The sequence below is a fragment of the Alnus glutinosa genome, chromosome 4 (genome assembly GCF_958979055.1).
Source record: "Alnus glutinosa chromosome 4, dhAlnGlut1.1, whole genome shotgun sequence".
NCBI lineage: Eukaryota > Viridiplantae > Streptophyta > Magnoliopsida > Fagales > Betulaceae > Alnus > Alnus glutinosa.
This window is the reverse complement of record NC_084889.1, coordinates 2518539-2536111: the sequence shown is the minus strand read 5'-3', so window position 1 is coordinate 2536111 and position 17573 is coordinate 2518539. Positions and strand designations below refer to the sequence as shown.

The 17573-nt window shown below is 36.2% G+C and overlaps 1 protein-coding gene across 5 annotated transcripts; it reads left to right on the top strand.

The window, feature by feature from the left end:
• Positions 1 to 1024: 1024 nt before the first annotated feature.
• Positions 1025 to 4475, top strand: LOC133867398 (pentatricopeptide repeat-containing protein At1g77405). 5 transcript variants are annotated; one of them, XM_062304148.1, is made up of 3 exons: positions 1025 to 2517; positions 3397 to 3480; positions 3812 to 4475. In XM_062304148.1, the coding sequence occupies exon 1, from the start codon at positions 1072 to 1074 to the stop codon at positions 2428 to 2430; it is 1359 nt and encodes a 452-aa protein (XP_062160132.1). In that variant the 5' UTR covers positions 1025 to 1071; the 3' UTR covers positions 2431 to 2517; positions 3397 to 3480; positions 3812 to 4475. The 5 variants fall into 5 exon arrangements, with proteins under 5 accessions (XP_062160132.1, XP_062160131.1, XP_062160129.1 ...); XM_062304147.1 differs by having other exon boundaries at positions 3369 to 3463; XM_062304145.1 differs by having other exon boundaries at positions 3369 to 3480.
• The last annotated feature ends 13098 nt before the right edge of the window (positions 4476 to 17573 follow it).

Sequence of the window (17573 nt, the reverse complement as noted above, 5' to 3'; positions counted from 1 at the left end):
GTGAATGCTTTAATAGTAGATACTTTATTAAGTCATAAGAGATCTAGTTGAATTTAAGCAAGAATCCTTGTTTGATCCGGATAATTGCTCATAAAGCAAGAATCTAAAGAAGGAAATAAGAGAACTGTCATCCCACTAGGTTTAGGACTTCCCCTATGAACAGTACTGTATTTTCTTCTCTTCTATTATACCATGTATCACTCTATATAAGGAGAAAGTTATTAATAAAAAATTATGAAAAAAATTATTATATAACTCTTGTACTTGATTGGGAGGTTAGGGTTCCTTGAATATTCTATTTATCATTCATCATAAGAAATTCATAAAATTAAATATGCAGCTTTGCCTGTCTCTAAACCTATAATATGTCCCAAACACCGGCCCATAACACACCTCTAAGGATTTCATCTTCAATTTCTTACTTTTGTCATTTCTAATATACAAATAGTTTGTATAGAAGATGCTTGAAAAATTAAACTTATTATGAGGGATGAATATTGATGCTTTCCAAGTATAACCAAATATATGGTTTGGTTATTGGAAAATTCACTTGTGAGTAATATGATTGGTTGTTGGTCAAGTCTTATATCCAGTTATATTAGTAAAAGTGAGTATTAAAGTTTCCTAATAGAAAATGATCATCTCCATATTGGATTTTATAAATCTAATTGTATATATATTGTCATACGATGTGGCACTATACACACCGTTAAATACAATAAAATAAAATTTGAGCAGTAAAATAATTGTTCTCCGTTTCTTTTGACTAAGTGGTTGAGTTTCCCATTAAGTAATATTAATTACGATAATATTAAAGCATATTTCTCTCAAATATGTAGAATGTACTCCACAAATGAATGCGTGCAAATGATTTTTGGATAAATTTTCCTCTTAAAAAAAAAATAAAATTTAAGCTCAACCCAAAATTTATGGCTTCTTTTTTATTTTTCTTTTTATCTTTTTAATCAAATACAAAGGGAAAAGGGGAGGGGGAAATACATAAAATAAAAAAGACAAAATTTATGGCGGGGCTTAAAGCCTGAAACCAGCCGTATCGTTGTTTTCCAAAAGATGATCACGTCAAGGCCTCTATACCGCGATCACACTTCCCTTGTGAATCAAGTAGTAGCTGCTATAGTCCAAAACCGACCCTTTGATGCCCGTCTCGCTGCCTCAGCCACCGCCAATCCAAGCAACGCTCAACCATGGACCGCGGAATCGGTTTCCGAAGTGTTAAGGTCCATACCAAGGTTCTTCTTCCAATCCCCTCGCTCCGTTGGCCGCCAAAGCGGCTTCCGACACCGCTCACCTTTGAAACAACGAAACCTCAAAGAGGAATCCAATAAGCTCCGACGCAATGTTCTTGTTCTTGGCCCTGCTGCTCACAGAGACCCCCAGAAGGTGCAGTTGGGATTGGACAAAGCAATGGAGTTCTACTACTGGGTTGAGGGCCATTTTGGGTTTTGCCACAGTGAGATGACTTGCAAAGAGATGGCCTGTGTGTTGGCCAAAGGGAATAGATTGAGAGCTCTTTGGGATTTTTTGAAAGAGATGTCTAGGAGAGACGGTGGTGGGCTTGTTACCACTGCGACCGTTACCTGTTTGATAAAAGTTCTAGGGGAGGAGGGGTTGGTCAATGAGGCATTGGCTGCATTTTATAGGATGAATAAGTTTCATTGTAAGCCGGATGTGTACGCGTATAATACTATAATTTATGCTCTTTGTAGAGTAGGGAATTTCAAGAAGGCGAGGTCTTTGCTAGAGCAGATGGAATTGCCAGGTTTTAGATGCCCGCCGGATACGTATACGTACACAATACTCATTGGTTCATATTGTAAGTACAGCTTGCAAACTGGGTGTAGGAAGGCGATTAGGAGGAGGATGTGGGAGGCAAACCATTTGTTTCGGATAATGCTATTTAAGGGCTTTGTTCCTGATGTTGTGACTTATAATTCTTTGATTAATGGCTGTTGCAAAACCAACCGGATCGAGAGGGCTTTGGAGTTGTTTCAAGATATGAACAAAAGGGGTTGTTTGCCCAACCAGGTTACCTATGGTTCTTTTATTAGATACTATAGTGCAGTCAATGAGATTGATAAGGCTGTTGAGATGTTGAGGAAGATGCAAGAAATGAATCATGGAATACCCACTTCAAGTTTGTATACCCCAATTATACATGCTCTGTGTGAAGCAGGAAGGTTTCGGGAGGCCCGGGATTTTCTTGTTGAGTTGGTTGATGGAGGATCAGTACCAAGAGAGCATACGTACAAACTAGTCTGTGATGCATTGAACTCTGGGGGAGAGTCTAACTTGCTTGATGAGGAACTGCATAAGAGAATAAAGGATGGTATAGTGAAGAGGTATAGGCAAGTAATGAAGGTAAAACCGATTATGATCCGTAACGGATATTTTAGCGCTGTTGAAGTTTGATATAGAGGAGAAACTGGTCATGGTCAACTATATAAAGATTTATGATATAACCAGAAGAATTGTGGGGGCCACTTTGGCATTCTGCTGGTGAGAATTACTCGACTGTTAGTACGTCAGTTTTTTCTAATCTTTGCTTGGTCTAGATTGTAAATTACTTGCTGTGCAATTTTAATGTACGTATTTCAATTTTGAGCATGCATGCTGTTTTTAGTTTTCACTGATGCTCCCAGTTCCGTGATCCTGAATTTGTGATTGCCTTAAATGATGGTGATTCTGTACATTCCATAATGCTGTCAAATAAATAAATTCTCATTAGTTGAGAAATGAAGATGAAAGATAATTTGCGTAGTTATGCCCAATGTCAGATGGATTACCGTCTTCATTCTAAAGCGGTGGCACCTGGTTTATCTGATGCTGGTGTATGGGATGACGATAATCTGCGTTGATAGTTATTAAATCCATAATAGTTGTAAGAGATCAAAACAATCTCTGCAGTATAGGGGAATGCAAGATTTTAAGTATGCAAGATATATACAAAAACATATCAAGCTGTCATTTAAACTAAAACAAAAATGCCCTTGAGCATGTACATCACAGACCAGAAACTTTCATATAAAATACCACTCTTTTTATCCCCTGCTCAAGCTTTCGACTTTGACCTTGATTAGGGAGCTTTGAATGCCTTAAGCAATTTTCCTAATAAGCTCTTCTAATATACTTCAAAAAGTATCTCTGTTTCTATCTGGCACAACAACATTTACAATGTTAATTATCATGCCTTTAATTCCCTTTGATGAAGTTCGTTGAGCTACCAGGTTCAACTTATTGGAACATGAAGTTTAGATTTATTTGCAAGTTGTAGAGAATAAGCTGATTTCTTTTGTTTTCTTGTTCTTATATGGCCTTTTATGTCATATTTATGTTATATCGTGTCCTAGTGAGTTCTGCCTAAGGGAGACAAGGTAGCCTGTAGTGCAATCCCGAAGAATGCTGCCAAAGAGTGCTTGCAATGAACTTTTGGCTCTAGAGCATGGTGATTTTCTTTCATTGGTAAGTGCTTAAATGCCCTTACCTGTTTCTGCTGCTCTTCGGATTTTGGCATGTTGGATAATTTTTTGTAATGTGTCAACTCCAAAGCATTATGAGTATTTCTTTCAGTCTATCTGCAGCTGAGATACATTTGTAAACTAGCCAATCTTTCCACGGTTATTTATGGCGCAGACTCCATTCTTCATGTTGCTTAGTTCTGTTTATAGTCTCTCATTCATTAGATAATTGAGTCTTGAACTTTATTTGAAGTATGTTTTGGCAGATTATACCGGACAAAGGTTGAGTTTATATGAGCATCATGCCTTATTTGGATATGTTTTTCAACTGTCAGGGCGACGACCATCCATTTGAACGAAGTAGATGACCAGAACTTTTGAAATGGTGCCGACACCTAAAGAGTTTCAATTTTGTGAGCATTAATGCACATTTGAATCCTATGACTGGTTATGTGCATTTATTGTTGATTCGAGACAGATATGGACATCCTTGAAATGTGGATTGATTCCCAGCAAGCTTTAGTGGGAAACTACTCAAGTATGTTTTTATACAATCATTCTCTTTGGCTTTTTTCTTGTTTTAAATCCTATGACTAGTTATGTGCATTTGTTGGCTTTTTTCACTCTCTTTGTAGAGAACAAAAAATTGAGAAATAAGATGACAACATCAATCATGGAAGTTGTAGCCGTTCGCTTGAGCTTGAAATAGTTTTGGGTAGGCATAAATTCTTGAAGCTTGAAATAGTTTTCTTGTTTGCCTATTCTTTTCTCATTTTACGGTCCAGTTACCATCGATAAGGCAAAATCTCTCGAAATAAGGGATGGTTTTGACTATTTATCAGATTGTTATTGTCATTGGTATTATATAGTTAATTGATTACTCAAAATTTTGGTATTAAAAATAACTTGAAAATTCCGAATAATATTTTGAGAGATGGAAGTGGCTTGCAGTGTAAGGTAAGTGAGGAGTTATGTAATATATATATATATATATATATATATATATATATATATATAGAGAGAGAGAGAGAGAGAGAGAGAGAGAGAGAGAGAGAGAGATCTTAACTACACAACAATGCTAATGTGTTTAACATTTTTATTATTATATTTTTTTTATAATATATAATATATTATATATGGGATGTGTTAGTTGCATAACCAAAAGTGCACAACTTTTACACAACATAGACATATAGGTAAGAATCATTTACACAAGTGTGCACAACAAGACACGTAAGTGAGACCCATGCATATTGGACCTACATGCATGGGTCTCACCCATTTGTCTTGTTATGCACATTTTTGTTGTGCATGTATTACTTCTCTATGGAGACTTGTGTTTGTGCTACGAGCCTACGAGATTGCCAAAGTAATGGACTTCTCTTTTTGTCCTTTGGAAGGCCCATTTAGAATTGAATAAAATGTGGTATTCGGTAAAAGATGAAATTTCTTTCATACCAGAGTAATTTTTTTTGATGCAGTCTATTAAATTGACATGTGTTCAAAATGTATGTGTTAATTAAAAATATATGTTACGATTACATGTATTTTGACCAATTTAATAGACTAAATTGAAAGAAATTATTCTCACTCAGTTGAGAGGAAAACTTTATTCTTCTTTTTATTTTTTTAAAAAAAATAAAAAAGAAATTTGTCTAGTATAAATTGTAAACGGAATAATTCTTCGTTTGCAGTATACAGATACAGAATAATTCTCTGACTCGTACGGCCATGCATAACTAGAGGAAGGCAAGAGTTTATTTTCTAATTAAATGAAAAAATTGGACAAAGTTGTTAACATAGACAGACCTTTATAAGGGGTTGGATATGCCTTGGGTCTAATTTTAATTGGACCTTGATCCGTTATTCCATTAGAATTGGAACACGTATTTCACATGTCATGTTATGAGACACGTTCTAATTTTAATGGGTCCAGTTCCAACTGTTAAAAGTGGACCTAGTAAAATTTTATGTCAAGTACCCAAAATGTAGCAAAGATTAATGGGCTCGGCTCAATGCCCAATGGCTTAAAAGGCAAGTTTGGCCCAAACCTAAAACCTGAGCTCACAAAGATGTAGGCACACAAGAGCTCCTCCCTTGGCTTATGTCCCAAACAGAAATAAATTGAAGGGTAAATGTCTAATAAATTTATGGTTGGAGCTCCATTTGAATTCGATCCTTTACTTTTTGAAAGTAAATATTCGGTGCTTAACTTTCTCGCGAATTTTTCGGTGATTATTTGACTTATTTATTTTCCTTTTTCGTGATTCTTTGGCCGGCGAGTCATTGATAATTTAATAGGGCGAATCCTAATTCCTTATTCAATTTAGGGTAAATGTCTAATAAATCTCTGAGTCGGATGACCATTTGAATTCGATCTCTCACTTTTTGAAAGTAAGTATTCAGTACTTAACTTTTTCGTGAATTTGAAACAGGTCCTTCCGTCATTTTTTCATCCATTTTTTTAACCACCGTTAGTGCCACGTCAACACTTTTGTCACGTCAGCATAAAATAATATTATTTTATTTAATTATTAATTTAAAAACTATATATTTTTTAAAAAAAAAGAAAAAGAAAAGATAAAAAAAATAAAAAAAAATAATAAAAAAAAAAGGTCAGGAAAGTGGGGGCAGCCACCCTTTTGGGGCGCCCGCTGTCCCGTGGACTGTGGGTAGCTGCACAGCTGTAACAAAATAAACCCACGCAATCCTCAGATGTGCAATGCCTCATTGTCACGTCATTCTCCAACTTAACTGCCCTAGCCCTAATAGTAGATAAATGATATCTACATAACAAATTTTCACAATTTTATAAAATACATTTTATATGAGTAGGATGAGGGCACGAGGGTCATCAACCAATCAAGTATTTACAGCGTCGTTATTGGTTTTTGGAAAATTCATGTCCTATCGAAAGGCTTCTGTTATGTGTGAAGCTCAAGTCTAAAGCGCTTTTTGACGAATGCGTTTTCTATTTACCTTATACTTTTTGTTGATGAGTAATCTATTAATTCTCTTACACTTTGCCATTCTATTTCTGGGTCTGACTATGATTCTCATTTTCATTTGCACTTTTCTTAGGAAGAAAGCACCATTGAAGAACATTAAATTTTTTTGAAAGTGTCTCGCAGGTGTTTGTATGGGTTTCTAGAATATTCAAATGGATAGTGTTGATGCAAAAATTTGGATGTGAGACGTGTCAACTCCTGGTTGGTCTTCGGACCCCGAATAGGTGGAAGTGGAAAACCTTGAAGCAACCTCTTCTACGTCCTGCAAGACAAAAGGACCGGTGGGTTTCCAGTCGAGCCCCCTCCGACGATCAAGTTAGTGTGAGTTCAACGAGGAGGAGAGAATGAGAGAATTTTTCTAGATCAGAGAATTAAAGAGTTTTCCTGTATTGTATTTTTCTGTGTTGATCACCTTTTGCTGTTTCCTTTTTCTCCTCTTTCTTTATCCGTACTGCTATTTATTATCCTGAGATGCTTATCTTTTCTCAATTAATTCTCTTCGGCGGTCTCAGATGGTCATCTCAGGCCACAGTTCGTACTTTTGCTGTGTTGATCACCTTTTGCTGTTTCCTTTTTCTCCTCTTTCTTTATCCGTACTGCTATTTATTATCCTGAGATGCTTATCTTTTCTCAATTAATTCTCTTCGGCGGTCTCAGATGGTCATCTCAGGCCACAGTTCGTACTTTCCCATATGGCGGCGGTTGTCTTTGATTAGCAGGATCAAAGTCTTTAATGAGGTGATTCCCTCATTAAAGTCCTCATTTAATGCTCCGTTCCTCCTCTTCCTCTGTCCGGATTTACCCTGTTGTAGCCTTTGAACTTTGCGCTCTTCCGAGGTCAATGAAAATGTTTTTTATTTTTTTTTTGGGAAATTTCCCTAACAGATAGTAATCTTAATCCAATGCTTAAGAAAGAAAAAGAAATTCATAATTCTAAGATCCAAGTTTTTTTTTTTTTTTTGGTAATAATTTCAAGATACAAGTCATTGCCATTTTTCTACTTGGGGTCGGTCATTTCCAAATACAAACTAATGACCGTCTACGAATACTTATAATGTTAACTATTAAAATATTGACCGTTACATGACAATCATTTCTATCGAATATAATTGTCACGTTAATTTATATACAAAACAATTATAGGAAAAAAAGTAATAACTGAAACATTTTCTCTTTTTTAAACCATAGGGGGTCTACATTTTTTTTTTAAAGGACAAAATACTTCTAACCAAATCCATTTTGCTAGAGACAGTGTTTTTATTTAAATTGGGTTGGAAAAGTTCATCCATCTCGGTCTATAAAATTGTCATGTGTCACTTAGCACGTGATAAATGCATGTTTTTTATAATGCCTGTTATGATATTATTTAGAGATAAAAAACAATAAAAAGAATATTAAGTTATTATGAGAATCGTTTTAATAATAAAATATGTTTTCAGGCTTCAATAAATGTCGTGATAAAGCCCGTATAAAAGATTAGTAATAAAATGTAACCAGACTAATTTATATATGCTTTGATAATGGTTAAGCAAAAATAGGAAATTAGTTAAGATTTAAAAGTCAGAAATAAGAATAGTGTTAAGATGTATTTGTAGTGAATTATGTTAATTCACTATTGTCTGTATTAAATTATATTGCAGTGATTATATCTGTGAACATTTCCTGAAGCTAGAAGAACTACTGTGAGTATTTCTTACTCACTGAGAATGATACGTGTGGTTTAGTCTTTAATGACTAGTAATTGCTGTTTTATTTAATTGTATGCATATGGTTTGACATTTGATATGTTTAACATGCTCTGGTTGGAATTATGTATATGATGTTGTTTACATGATCATATTATGAGTTATGAATTAGCTAATAAAAAGACTGGAGGTTTAGGTATCAAGGCGTCAGTGAATTGAGGAGACCAACGGATGAACTAAGGTTTACGTACCAAGGCGTCAAGCAATTGACTAGACCAACGGGTAAACTGAAAGTTTAGGTACCAAGGCATCAATACACTAATAAGACCGGCGGATAAACCAAAGGTTGAAGGAATAATGATAATAAGTTGGTGGGCACAAGATCCACAATGGGAGCATAAGTCCCCGTGGTAGACTAGCGAGCACAAGGCTCACAGTCGAGGCACAAGGCCCTAAGAATCAATAAGCTTTACAGTTTAAGGAGCACAAGGCTCATAGATAACCCCTTAGTTAAGCACAAGGCTTTAGTAAGAATGAATGAAATTATATGATTTAAGTAAATAAAGAGCTAAAGTAGATAAATGAATGTGATTAAATGTATATGGATATAACTGTCACCATTTGATTGCATAGTATATGGTTAAATAAATCAGTGTATCACTGTGGTTGAGGACTGTTGACTCACTCGACCACAGTATGAGATTGTGGTGTTAACCACAATCACATGCGAGTTTTTGCAGGAATGAAGGGAGCAGATGTTAGTTTATGTATAAGGACGAGACCTTTAGTTTGTATTAAAGTAATATATGGTTGTGTATTATTAGTGCAGCATGTGGCACATATGTTATCATCTTTAAATGTAATTATTGTATTAGAACGGAATGTTATTATTTTATATTGAAGTTATTTAGTCAGCTCTGATATGTCATTGTAAAGAAAAAAAAATATTCTGCTGCCAATATTTAACTTTGATGAAGTCGTAATGTCACATGGAAATCTAAAAATTTTCACTTACGTTTTTTTGTAAAAACGGAGCGTTACAACAGCCACCTCCCAGTGGCCGGGGGTGGCTGCAGGGCATGGGGTGGCCATCGGGCCACCCCTAGATTTGGATCTAGGGTTGTAGATTCGGATCTAGGGTTGGCCCGAAGGCCACCCGGGGGTGGTCGTGCGGCCGTCCCATGGACCAAGGGTAACTGCGCAGCCACCCCCGGCCACTGGGGAGTGGTTGCTCGGCTACCCCCAGTCCTTGGGGGCGGCCGCACAGCCCCAAGCAATGGCAGCCACCCCCACTTACCAGACCTTTTTTTTTTTAAAAAAAAAAAATAATATTTTAAGTTTTTAAATTAATAATTAAATAAAATAATATTATTTTATGTTGACGTAGTGAAAATGATGACGTGGCACTAACAGTGGTTAGAAAAATGGATGGAAAAATGATGGAAAGACCTATTTCAAATTTGCGAAAAAGTTAAGCACCAAATACTTACTTTCACACTACAAAAAAATATCATTTCTGGACGGTTTCAAACTGTACATAAATAGTAAAAAACCGTCTGGTAAATCCAGACGGTTTTTTGTGGACGGTTTTAAACTGTCCAGGATTTTTTGTCCAGAATCCGAATTCTGAACGGTTTTGCCCAAAACTGTCCAGATTCAATAATAATAATAATTGTTTTTTTTTTTTTTTTTTTTTTTTTTTTTTTTTTTTTTTAAATTCTGGATGATCATCAATATATATTTTTTTTATTTGTCCCGTGGTCATAGCTTCTGGATTCATCTTTCGGTCCTTAATTTTTAAGCCTCAGTTTTTTTGTCCTGCGGTATGCTTTGGGAAGCCCGTATTTCACATTGTCGCCGGCATCATAATATCCCCCAACAAGGTCCGGCCACCTGCACCAGGAAAAAAAATCTAAATTGATGATCATCGGGAAAAAATAAACCTAATAAATAAAGGAAAAAAAATAGTGTTTGAGCAACATATATGCATTGAGCAACAGAAGAAAAAAAAAAATACAGTACAGATCAATCGTCGGTGAGACAAGAAAAACCAAAAAAATGCAAAACAGATCTAGAGAGAGCAACCTCAGGTGAAAAACCAAAAAAATGCAACCGGAGCTAGAGCAACCTCTGGTCGTCGGTGGTCCTCGGTTGAAGTTGGTGGCCGATCCTCAACCTTCGTCGGAGCTGTGTGAGAGAGAGAGTACTGTGAGGGAGAGAGAGCAAAACAGATCTAGAGAGAGCTAGAGATAGAGAGAGAAAGTCAGACCACATACCTTCAAATGGTGGTAATGGCTTTATACGGCGGCCAGCGATACCTTGGTGGCTGAACTGAGAGAGCGAGAGAGAGAGAGAGAGAGAGAAAACAGCCATGGATGCAGAAAGAACGCAGAGGGAGAGAGAGAGAGAGAGAGAAACTTTTTTTCAAATTTCACATTTAATGCGAATGAAGTACTCTAAATTCACATTTAATGCGAAATGAAATGAAGTTAATTTCAGACGGTTCGATAAAAACCGTCCATAAAATTTCAGTCGGTTTTAATTAAACCGTCTGGAAATAACATTTACAGATGGTTTTGAAAAAAAACCGTCTAGAAATGAAAAATTCCAGACGGTTTAGTTCAAACCGTCTGGAATTCTATGAACTGTTTAATAAAACCGTCAATAATAAATTTTTTACAGACGGTTTCAAAAAAACCTTCCATAAATACACTTTTTTTGTAGTGAAAAATTGAGAGATTGAATTCAAATGGCGCTCCGACTCAGGGATTTATTAGACATTCACCCTAAATTGAATAAGGGATTAGGATTCGCCCTATTAAATTATTAATAACTCGCCGGCCAAGGAATCACGAAAAAGGAAAATAAATAAGTCAAATAATCACCGAAAAAGAAGGTAACCATCAACATATATCGAGAAGGTCATTGCATATAAAAGAGGCATGAGTTGATCTCGACATTGGAAACTCGACGTTCTCGGTCACTATATCAACACCATAGACAAAATTAATGCTCAAAGACATGATGTATTAAACTTTTTAAGTAAAGTCTTTTTAAATCCAAAAATCAGTAAGATTTCATAGATGTAGACTATGGAAATCAATACGTTAATTAACATATATTGTAGCAAATAATGCTTTCCTTTCCTCAACTTGTGGTGATAAGTGATGTCTCTAACCCGCGCTTCAATTAACACTCAACTGCCCATAAATTTTATTATAATTATACTTAGCTATCCTTATCCTGAAATATGACGGTGGCAATTTTCATTCATAAACTATATATATATATATATATATATAAATGATAAATTTTGTCGCATGCATAATTCAACTCCCAAAATTGGACCCATTTAGTCACGTTCAGGACGCATGGCGGCTACGTCGAACCACGTGGATTCCACAGGCCCCCCGCCGAGTCACCATTAGAATTTCGTCCAACTCAAATCAGAACCACACAATCAATCGTCAACGGTGTGGAATGTCCCTGACATGGAGGGTTTTTGCAGGTCAATGACTATTTATTCCGAACCTTTTGTTTATAATGCTAACCATTTTCCAAATAAATGGGAATTAATTAAGTATTTGATAAAATAAGGATGTTATGAAACCTTGAAAGCGACTGTGATAATTGATTATATATGTTGAACGTTAAGCTGCATGGGTCACACCATTGGCTCCATCTACACGGCTGTCCGTGGATGAAATAATTTAATCTGAATTATGAAATAATTTCTCACTACTTCACTTGAAAATAAAAGGTTTATGAGATATAATAGTTTATTGGCTCGTCAACTAAGATACGTAGGCCGGAATTAGTCTCCAACTTCATATAAAATGTCAAGTGCCTCATTAAGATATAGTTTGGTGTATATATATATATATATAAAATGAAATAAAATAATAATAAAAAAAGTTGATTTTTATGTAAAAATTAGGAGTAATTCTAGAAGTCTCTCATTTGTCACTCTTGTATCTTTTAAAAAATGAAATGACTTAATTTTTTAAAATCACCATTTGATCAAAATTTAGTTGTGATCAATCACAAACCCAATTAATGATAATTTTAAATGTTATATTATTTTTGGAGGAATACAAGAGAGACTTTTAGCATTAATACTCGTTGAATAAATAATAGATTTTCTTATGTAATCGTTCCTATTTTTAGATGAAGCGTGCAGTAATTAAATTGATGTTGTCACTCCAACACACAAAGTTTAGTAAACCTTTTTTGGAATTTTCAAAATATCAAAGACGATTAGAATATTGCGATTAAAATAATAAGTTTCTACTTATGTCAATACTGTATGGTCCAGTGGTCACTTACTGTGATTAAAACCTAATTATCTCCCAACCACCCATTTGGAATTTACTTCGATTGAGAGATTACCCTTATGTCACTTTTTACCCTTATTATTAAATTTTTCAAGATAAGGAGAAACAAAGGCATGCATATCCAATCAACTATATATATATTATGTTATTAACAGGACAAATGCTAGAAATTACATTTTTATTTCACAATTATTTCATAATGTGTGGCAGTCCAAATAAACTCTTATTTACTTTTATTTTTTATTTTTTAAAAAAACGAAGACTAATTCAAGGATTAAATGAGAGCATCATGATATCTTGTGAGATAAAAATGTGTCACATTAACAATATTACTCTATTAACAATAGCTATCCAATTTTTTTTTTCTTTAATTTTTTAGACAATAGAGGCCTTTGCTTGGAGCTTACAATTATATATTTTGGAAGAGCAATACTAGAAACTGCACTTTTATCTCACGCACCTTGCTGATATGACAACGTCAATCAACCGTTGATTTTTTTTTTTTAAAATAATGATTGATGCAAGGATTGATCTTGTCTCTTTTTTTTCGTTTTTTTTTTCTTTTTTATTTTTCTGAATTTTGTTTATCTTATGCAGGGTTTTTCTAACCTTTACGTTAGGATTTAATATAAAATTCTAATGTAAAGTGGACATTGCAACCTAAATGGTAGATTTGAGGGGACATTGCAAAAATTGAAAGATTGAGGGGAAACATTGCAAATAGTATGGTAGTTAGAAATAGATAAGTAAATGTAGTTTCTCCTAATTTTTTTTTTTTTTTAATAGGTCATTGTTCATGGATCTCAATCGAGTGCAATAAGCTGCCAAACGACTTATGTGAGAAGGCATCTGGGTTCCACCTACTCGGATAAAGATCAAAGCTCGAGCAAATGTTTAAATTGTCTGAATACCTATTCGAGCAGGTGAAACCCAAGTGCCCTCTTATTGCACCCTATCCCATACAATCTTCACTATCATATCATATGTGCATCATTACGAGATCGAGACTGGTTCATTACTGCTATACTATTTCAATAAATTTCTATGTAAGAGAAGAAGAAATATTTGCTAAGTTAGAGCAAGCCATTTTAGGCACAATGATGTAAAGGAAATATGTATAAAACAGAGTCGTAACTCGGAAATAATATTGGATCGAAAGGTTAAACTCAGAAGAGAACAAGTTTATTTCAAGTAGTGGACGTTGAGTCAGTAACAAGTATTTCATCAACTGCATTCTTCTTCTTGTCCCGACTCATCCTTTTAGATACCAACCAACCACTATTTCTATTTTCTTTTCTAATCTAATTCCAAATACAAGTAATAGCATGTACTCCATAATTTACCCATTAATTGCTTTTAATAAATTGCAGACTGTCTCAAAAGCTTAAGCCAATAAAAAACGTGTAAATTTAATTATTTAATTACGAGTAATACTAAATACAGCCAATCTATCAAGATTCCATCCAGATGGGCAATAGAGTGATGCTGTATGCAGTGGTCCCTCCGTCCACATAGAGTAATGCATGTTATATGTAGCCCAGCCAGATCGATTGACTGCATACAACATTAATTAGTACGTACTCTTTAATTAATATTTTTAACATTCATCTTCATGTGTGAGTTTAAATTAGGCCTAATACATAAATATTTAATTGAAATGGAAGGTGAACGGCAAAGACTCATGATCTTTGCTCTGATATCATATTAAATCACCACATACTTATCCCAAAAGCTTAAATTAATAAGAAATGATTAACTTAATCATTTAATTAATATTTTAACAGTTTTAAAAACTTAAATCGATTGAAAAAGATGAATTTATTAATTTGATAATTAATATTCTTTAAAAAGAAAAGAAAAAAAAAGTTCACATGCGAAACCAAGCTCCTACATACTTTGGTACCATGGCATATAGTCACTTGTCCCAAAAATTTAAATGAATTAAAAATATCAAATTTATTCATTTAATAATCTGTCATTACTAGATTAACCTCTCCAAAATTAAAGAGGCATATTTAATTAACTCGTATGGATGAAGAGTTGGCGAAGACGATGTCTCAAAAACCAAACATTTTATTAACACAAAAGAAAAAAAAAGCTAGTCAGTTTTCAAAAACATCGTATTATCCCATTTATCTAAATCATTTCTCCATTCTATCAAAATAACTTTTTATTAATTTGGGTGAGAGAGAGAGAGAGAGAGAGAGAGAGAGAGAGAGAGAGAGAGAGAGAGGGGGGAGACCGAGAGAGGAGCAAAGAAATAAATAAAAAAATATATATAAAGAGTAAAAGAGAAAGCAATTAAAAACTTATCCATAGAGATACCACGCTTATTTCTCTATATATATTTGGGCACGCAAGGTAGGATGAATGTAGATAAAATGCAAAATACATTTAGTTTAGAAAATCGAATTGAAAGGTTTTTTTTTTTTTTTTAGATTTTTGATTAATTTACATGGCAATCTTATTTACATAATTAATTTGTGATGTAAGAGCTTTATACTCATGATCTTTGATCAATAATATACTCAGATATTTAGGAGGTGCCCGTATCTCCGCCACTACTCCTTTGGACCACATTGGCAAGCCATCCAGTACGGTACTACTCTTATCCCATTGCATTGGTTGTCAAATTTGAAGTCATGCACCTTTCTTAATTTGATATATAATACGTACAAAAATAGTTTAGAAGATTGTTTGTTTCGTTAATTAAATGTTGGTCATTTATAAACTTTCAAGAGATAAGAGGGTATAGACATTGTTTGTTTCGAAGTTTTAGGCAGGGGTCTTCTGGGTCATCCGATGGAGGCTATAAAGAACTTAATCCCCGAAGGATATCTGGGAAATGCAGGGGCGTCTTCTCCCGAGAAGATTGCTCAAGGCATTCTTATCTCCCATTATCAAGTAAGTTTCTGGAGCTAGGCCTTTTCATTCTGTTTGCATCTTGCTTCTGACTTTACTCTCTACGTAGCTCCTTGCGAAGATGACCGCCCTCTGGCAGAAGTACGAGAATCGTCCTGCGCCCCCGCCTACTCCTGCCCCCGAAGTGCAAGCTCGTATCTCGGGTTTAGAGAACGAAGTCGCGACGCTGAAGTCTCTTCTTCATTCCAAGGACGAGGAACTCGCCTCTCGGGACTCGATCATATCCGAGATGCGTTCTGCCAATGCTCGTTTGAGGAACGAAGTACTGGAGGCCAATGATCGGTACACGCGTTCTGTTGCAAGTCTTTCTTCCGAGCTGGATCGCGCAGATCAATTGTCTATCCGTTTGTCGGCCGTGCCGAACGAATGCTCCGAGGCGTGCAAAAATGCTTTGAGTGCCGAAGCCGAAAAGGACAAGCTCAAAGATGAAGTTGAAAGACTTGCGGCCGAGAGAGATAAAGCTGTTAAGGCGCAGGATCACTCGGAGAGTCTCTTAATTCGGCTCAGGGCTAGATATGACGCCGATCGGGCAAAGCTCAAGCGTTATTTGAAGCAGTTGAGTTATGCACCACATCTTCGGGATCAGAGTTGGGCTCGGGGTTGCCATTGGGGTTTCAAAAAATTTCGAACCTTGGTGACAAATCCCCAATATAAATTTGACCCCAAGACGGTTGGACCGATGCTTGTGGGTTTTCCTGAAGAAGCCATCCAGGAGATGGAGGAGTTCGGTAAGGACTTCATGCCTGATGTTCCGAATTGGGGTCTTGACGCACCAGATCCCCGAGAAGATCCTCTTGACGATCCTGCCCGCTAGAAGCTGTGCCTTGTCCTGAACTCTTCCTCTTTTTTTTTTTCTTTTTTTTAACCTGTACAAAACTTTGAATATGAAATCTTTTGAATGAAACTTTTACCTTTTAATTCTTTCTTTTCTGATCATGGCATTTGAAGAAGCCTTTTACTTAGGCATTTTTCCTTTATGTAGTCTTTTCGTATCCTCTGAGGAATAGAATATATTTTTCTGTTCTCGGTGTTGGACTAGCCGAGAGATTTTTCCTGCTCTCGGTGTTAGACAAACCGAGAGATTTTTCCTGCTCTCGGTGTTGAATGACCGAGAGACTTTTCCTGCTCTCGGTGTTGACAAACCGAGAGACTTTTCCTGCTCTCGGTGTTGACAAACCGAGAGACTTTTCCTGCTCTCGGTGTTGACAAACCGAGAGACTTTTCCTGCTCTCGGCGTTGACAAACCGAGAGACTTTTCCTGCTCTCGGTGTTGTCAAACCGAGAGACTTTTCCTGCTCTCGGTGTTAGACAAACCGAGAGACTTTTCCTGCTCTCGGTGTTAGACAAACCGAGAGACTTTTCCTGCTCTCGGTGTTGACAAACCGAGAGACTTTTCCTGCTCTCGGTGTTGACAAACCGAGAGACTTTTCCTGCTCTCGGTGTTGTCAAACCGAGAGACTTTTCCTGCTCTCGGTGTTGACGATCCGAGAGACTTTTCCTGCTCTCGGTGTTGACAAACCGAGAGACTTTTCCTGCTCTCGGTGTTGAATGACCGAGAGACTTTTCCTGCTCTCGGTGTTGACAAACTGAGAGACTTTTCCTGCTCTCGGTGTTGAATGACCGAGAGACTTTTCCTGCTCTCGGTGTTGACAAACCGAGAGACTTTTCCTGCTCTCGGTGTTAGACAAACCGAGAGACTTTTCCTGCTCTCGGTGTTGTCAAACCGAGAGACTTTTCCTGCTCTCGGTGTTAGACAAACCGAGAGACTTTTCCTGCTCTCGGTGTTGACAAACCGAGAGACTTTTCCTGCTCTCGGTGTTGACGATCCGAGAGACTTTTCCTGCTCTCGGTGTTGACAAACCGAGAGACTTTTCCTGCTCTCGGTGTTGAATGACCGAGAGACTTTTCCTGCTCTCGGTGTTGACAAACCGAGAGACTTTTCCTGCTCTCGGTGTTGAATGACCGAGAGACTTTTCCTGCTCTCGGTGTTGACAAACCGAGAGACTTTTCCTGCTCTCGGTGTTGACAAACCGAGAGACTTTTCCTAAGTATGAATCGAATTGATTCTTGGATTTCTGCGATTGTCAATAAATACTGGAAGTAGACATTCTTTATTGAATATGAAATTGTTTGTAAAAAAGCTGAAAA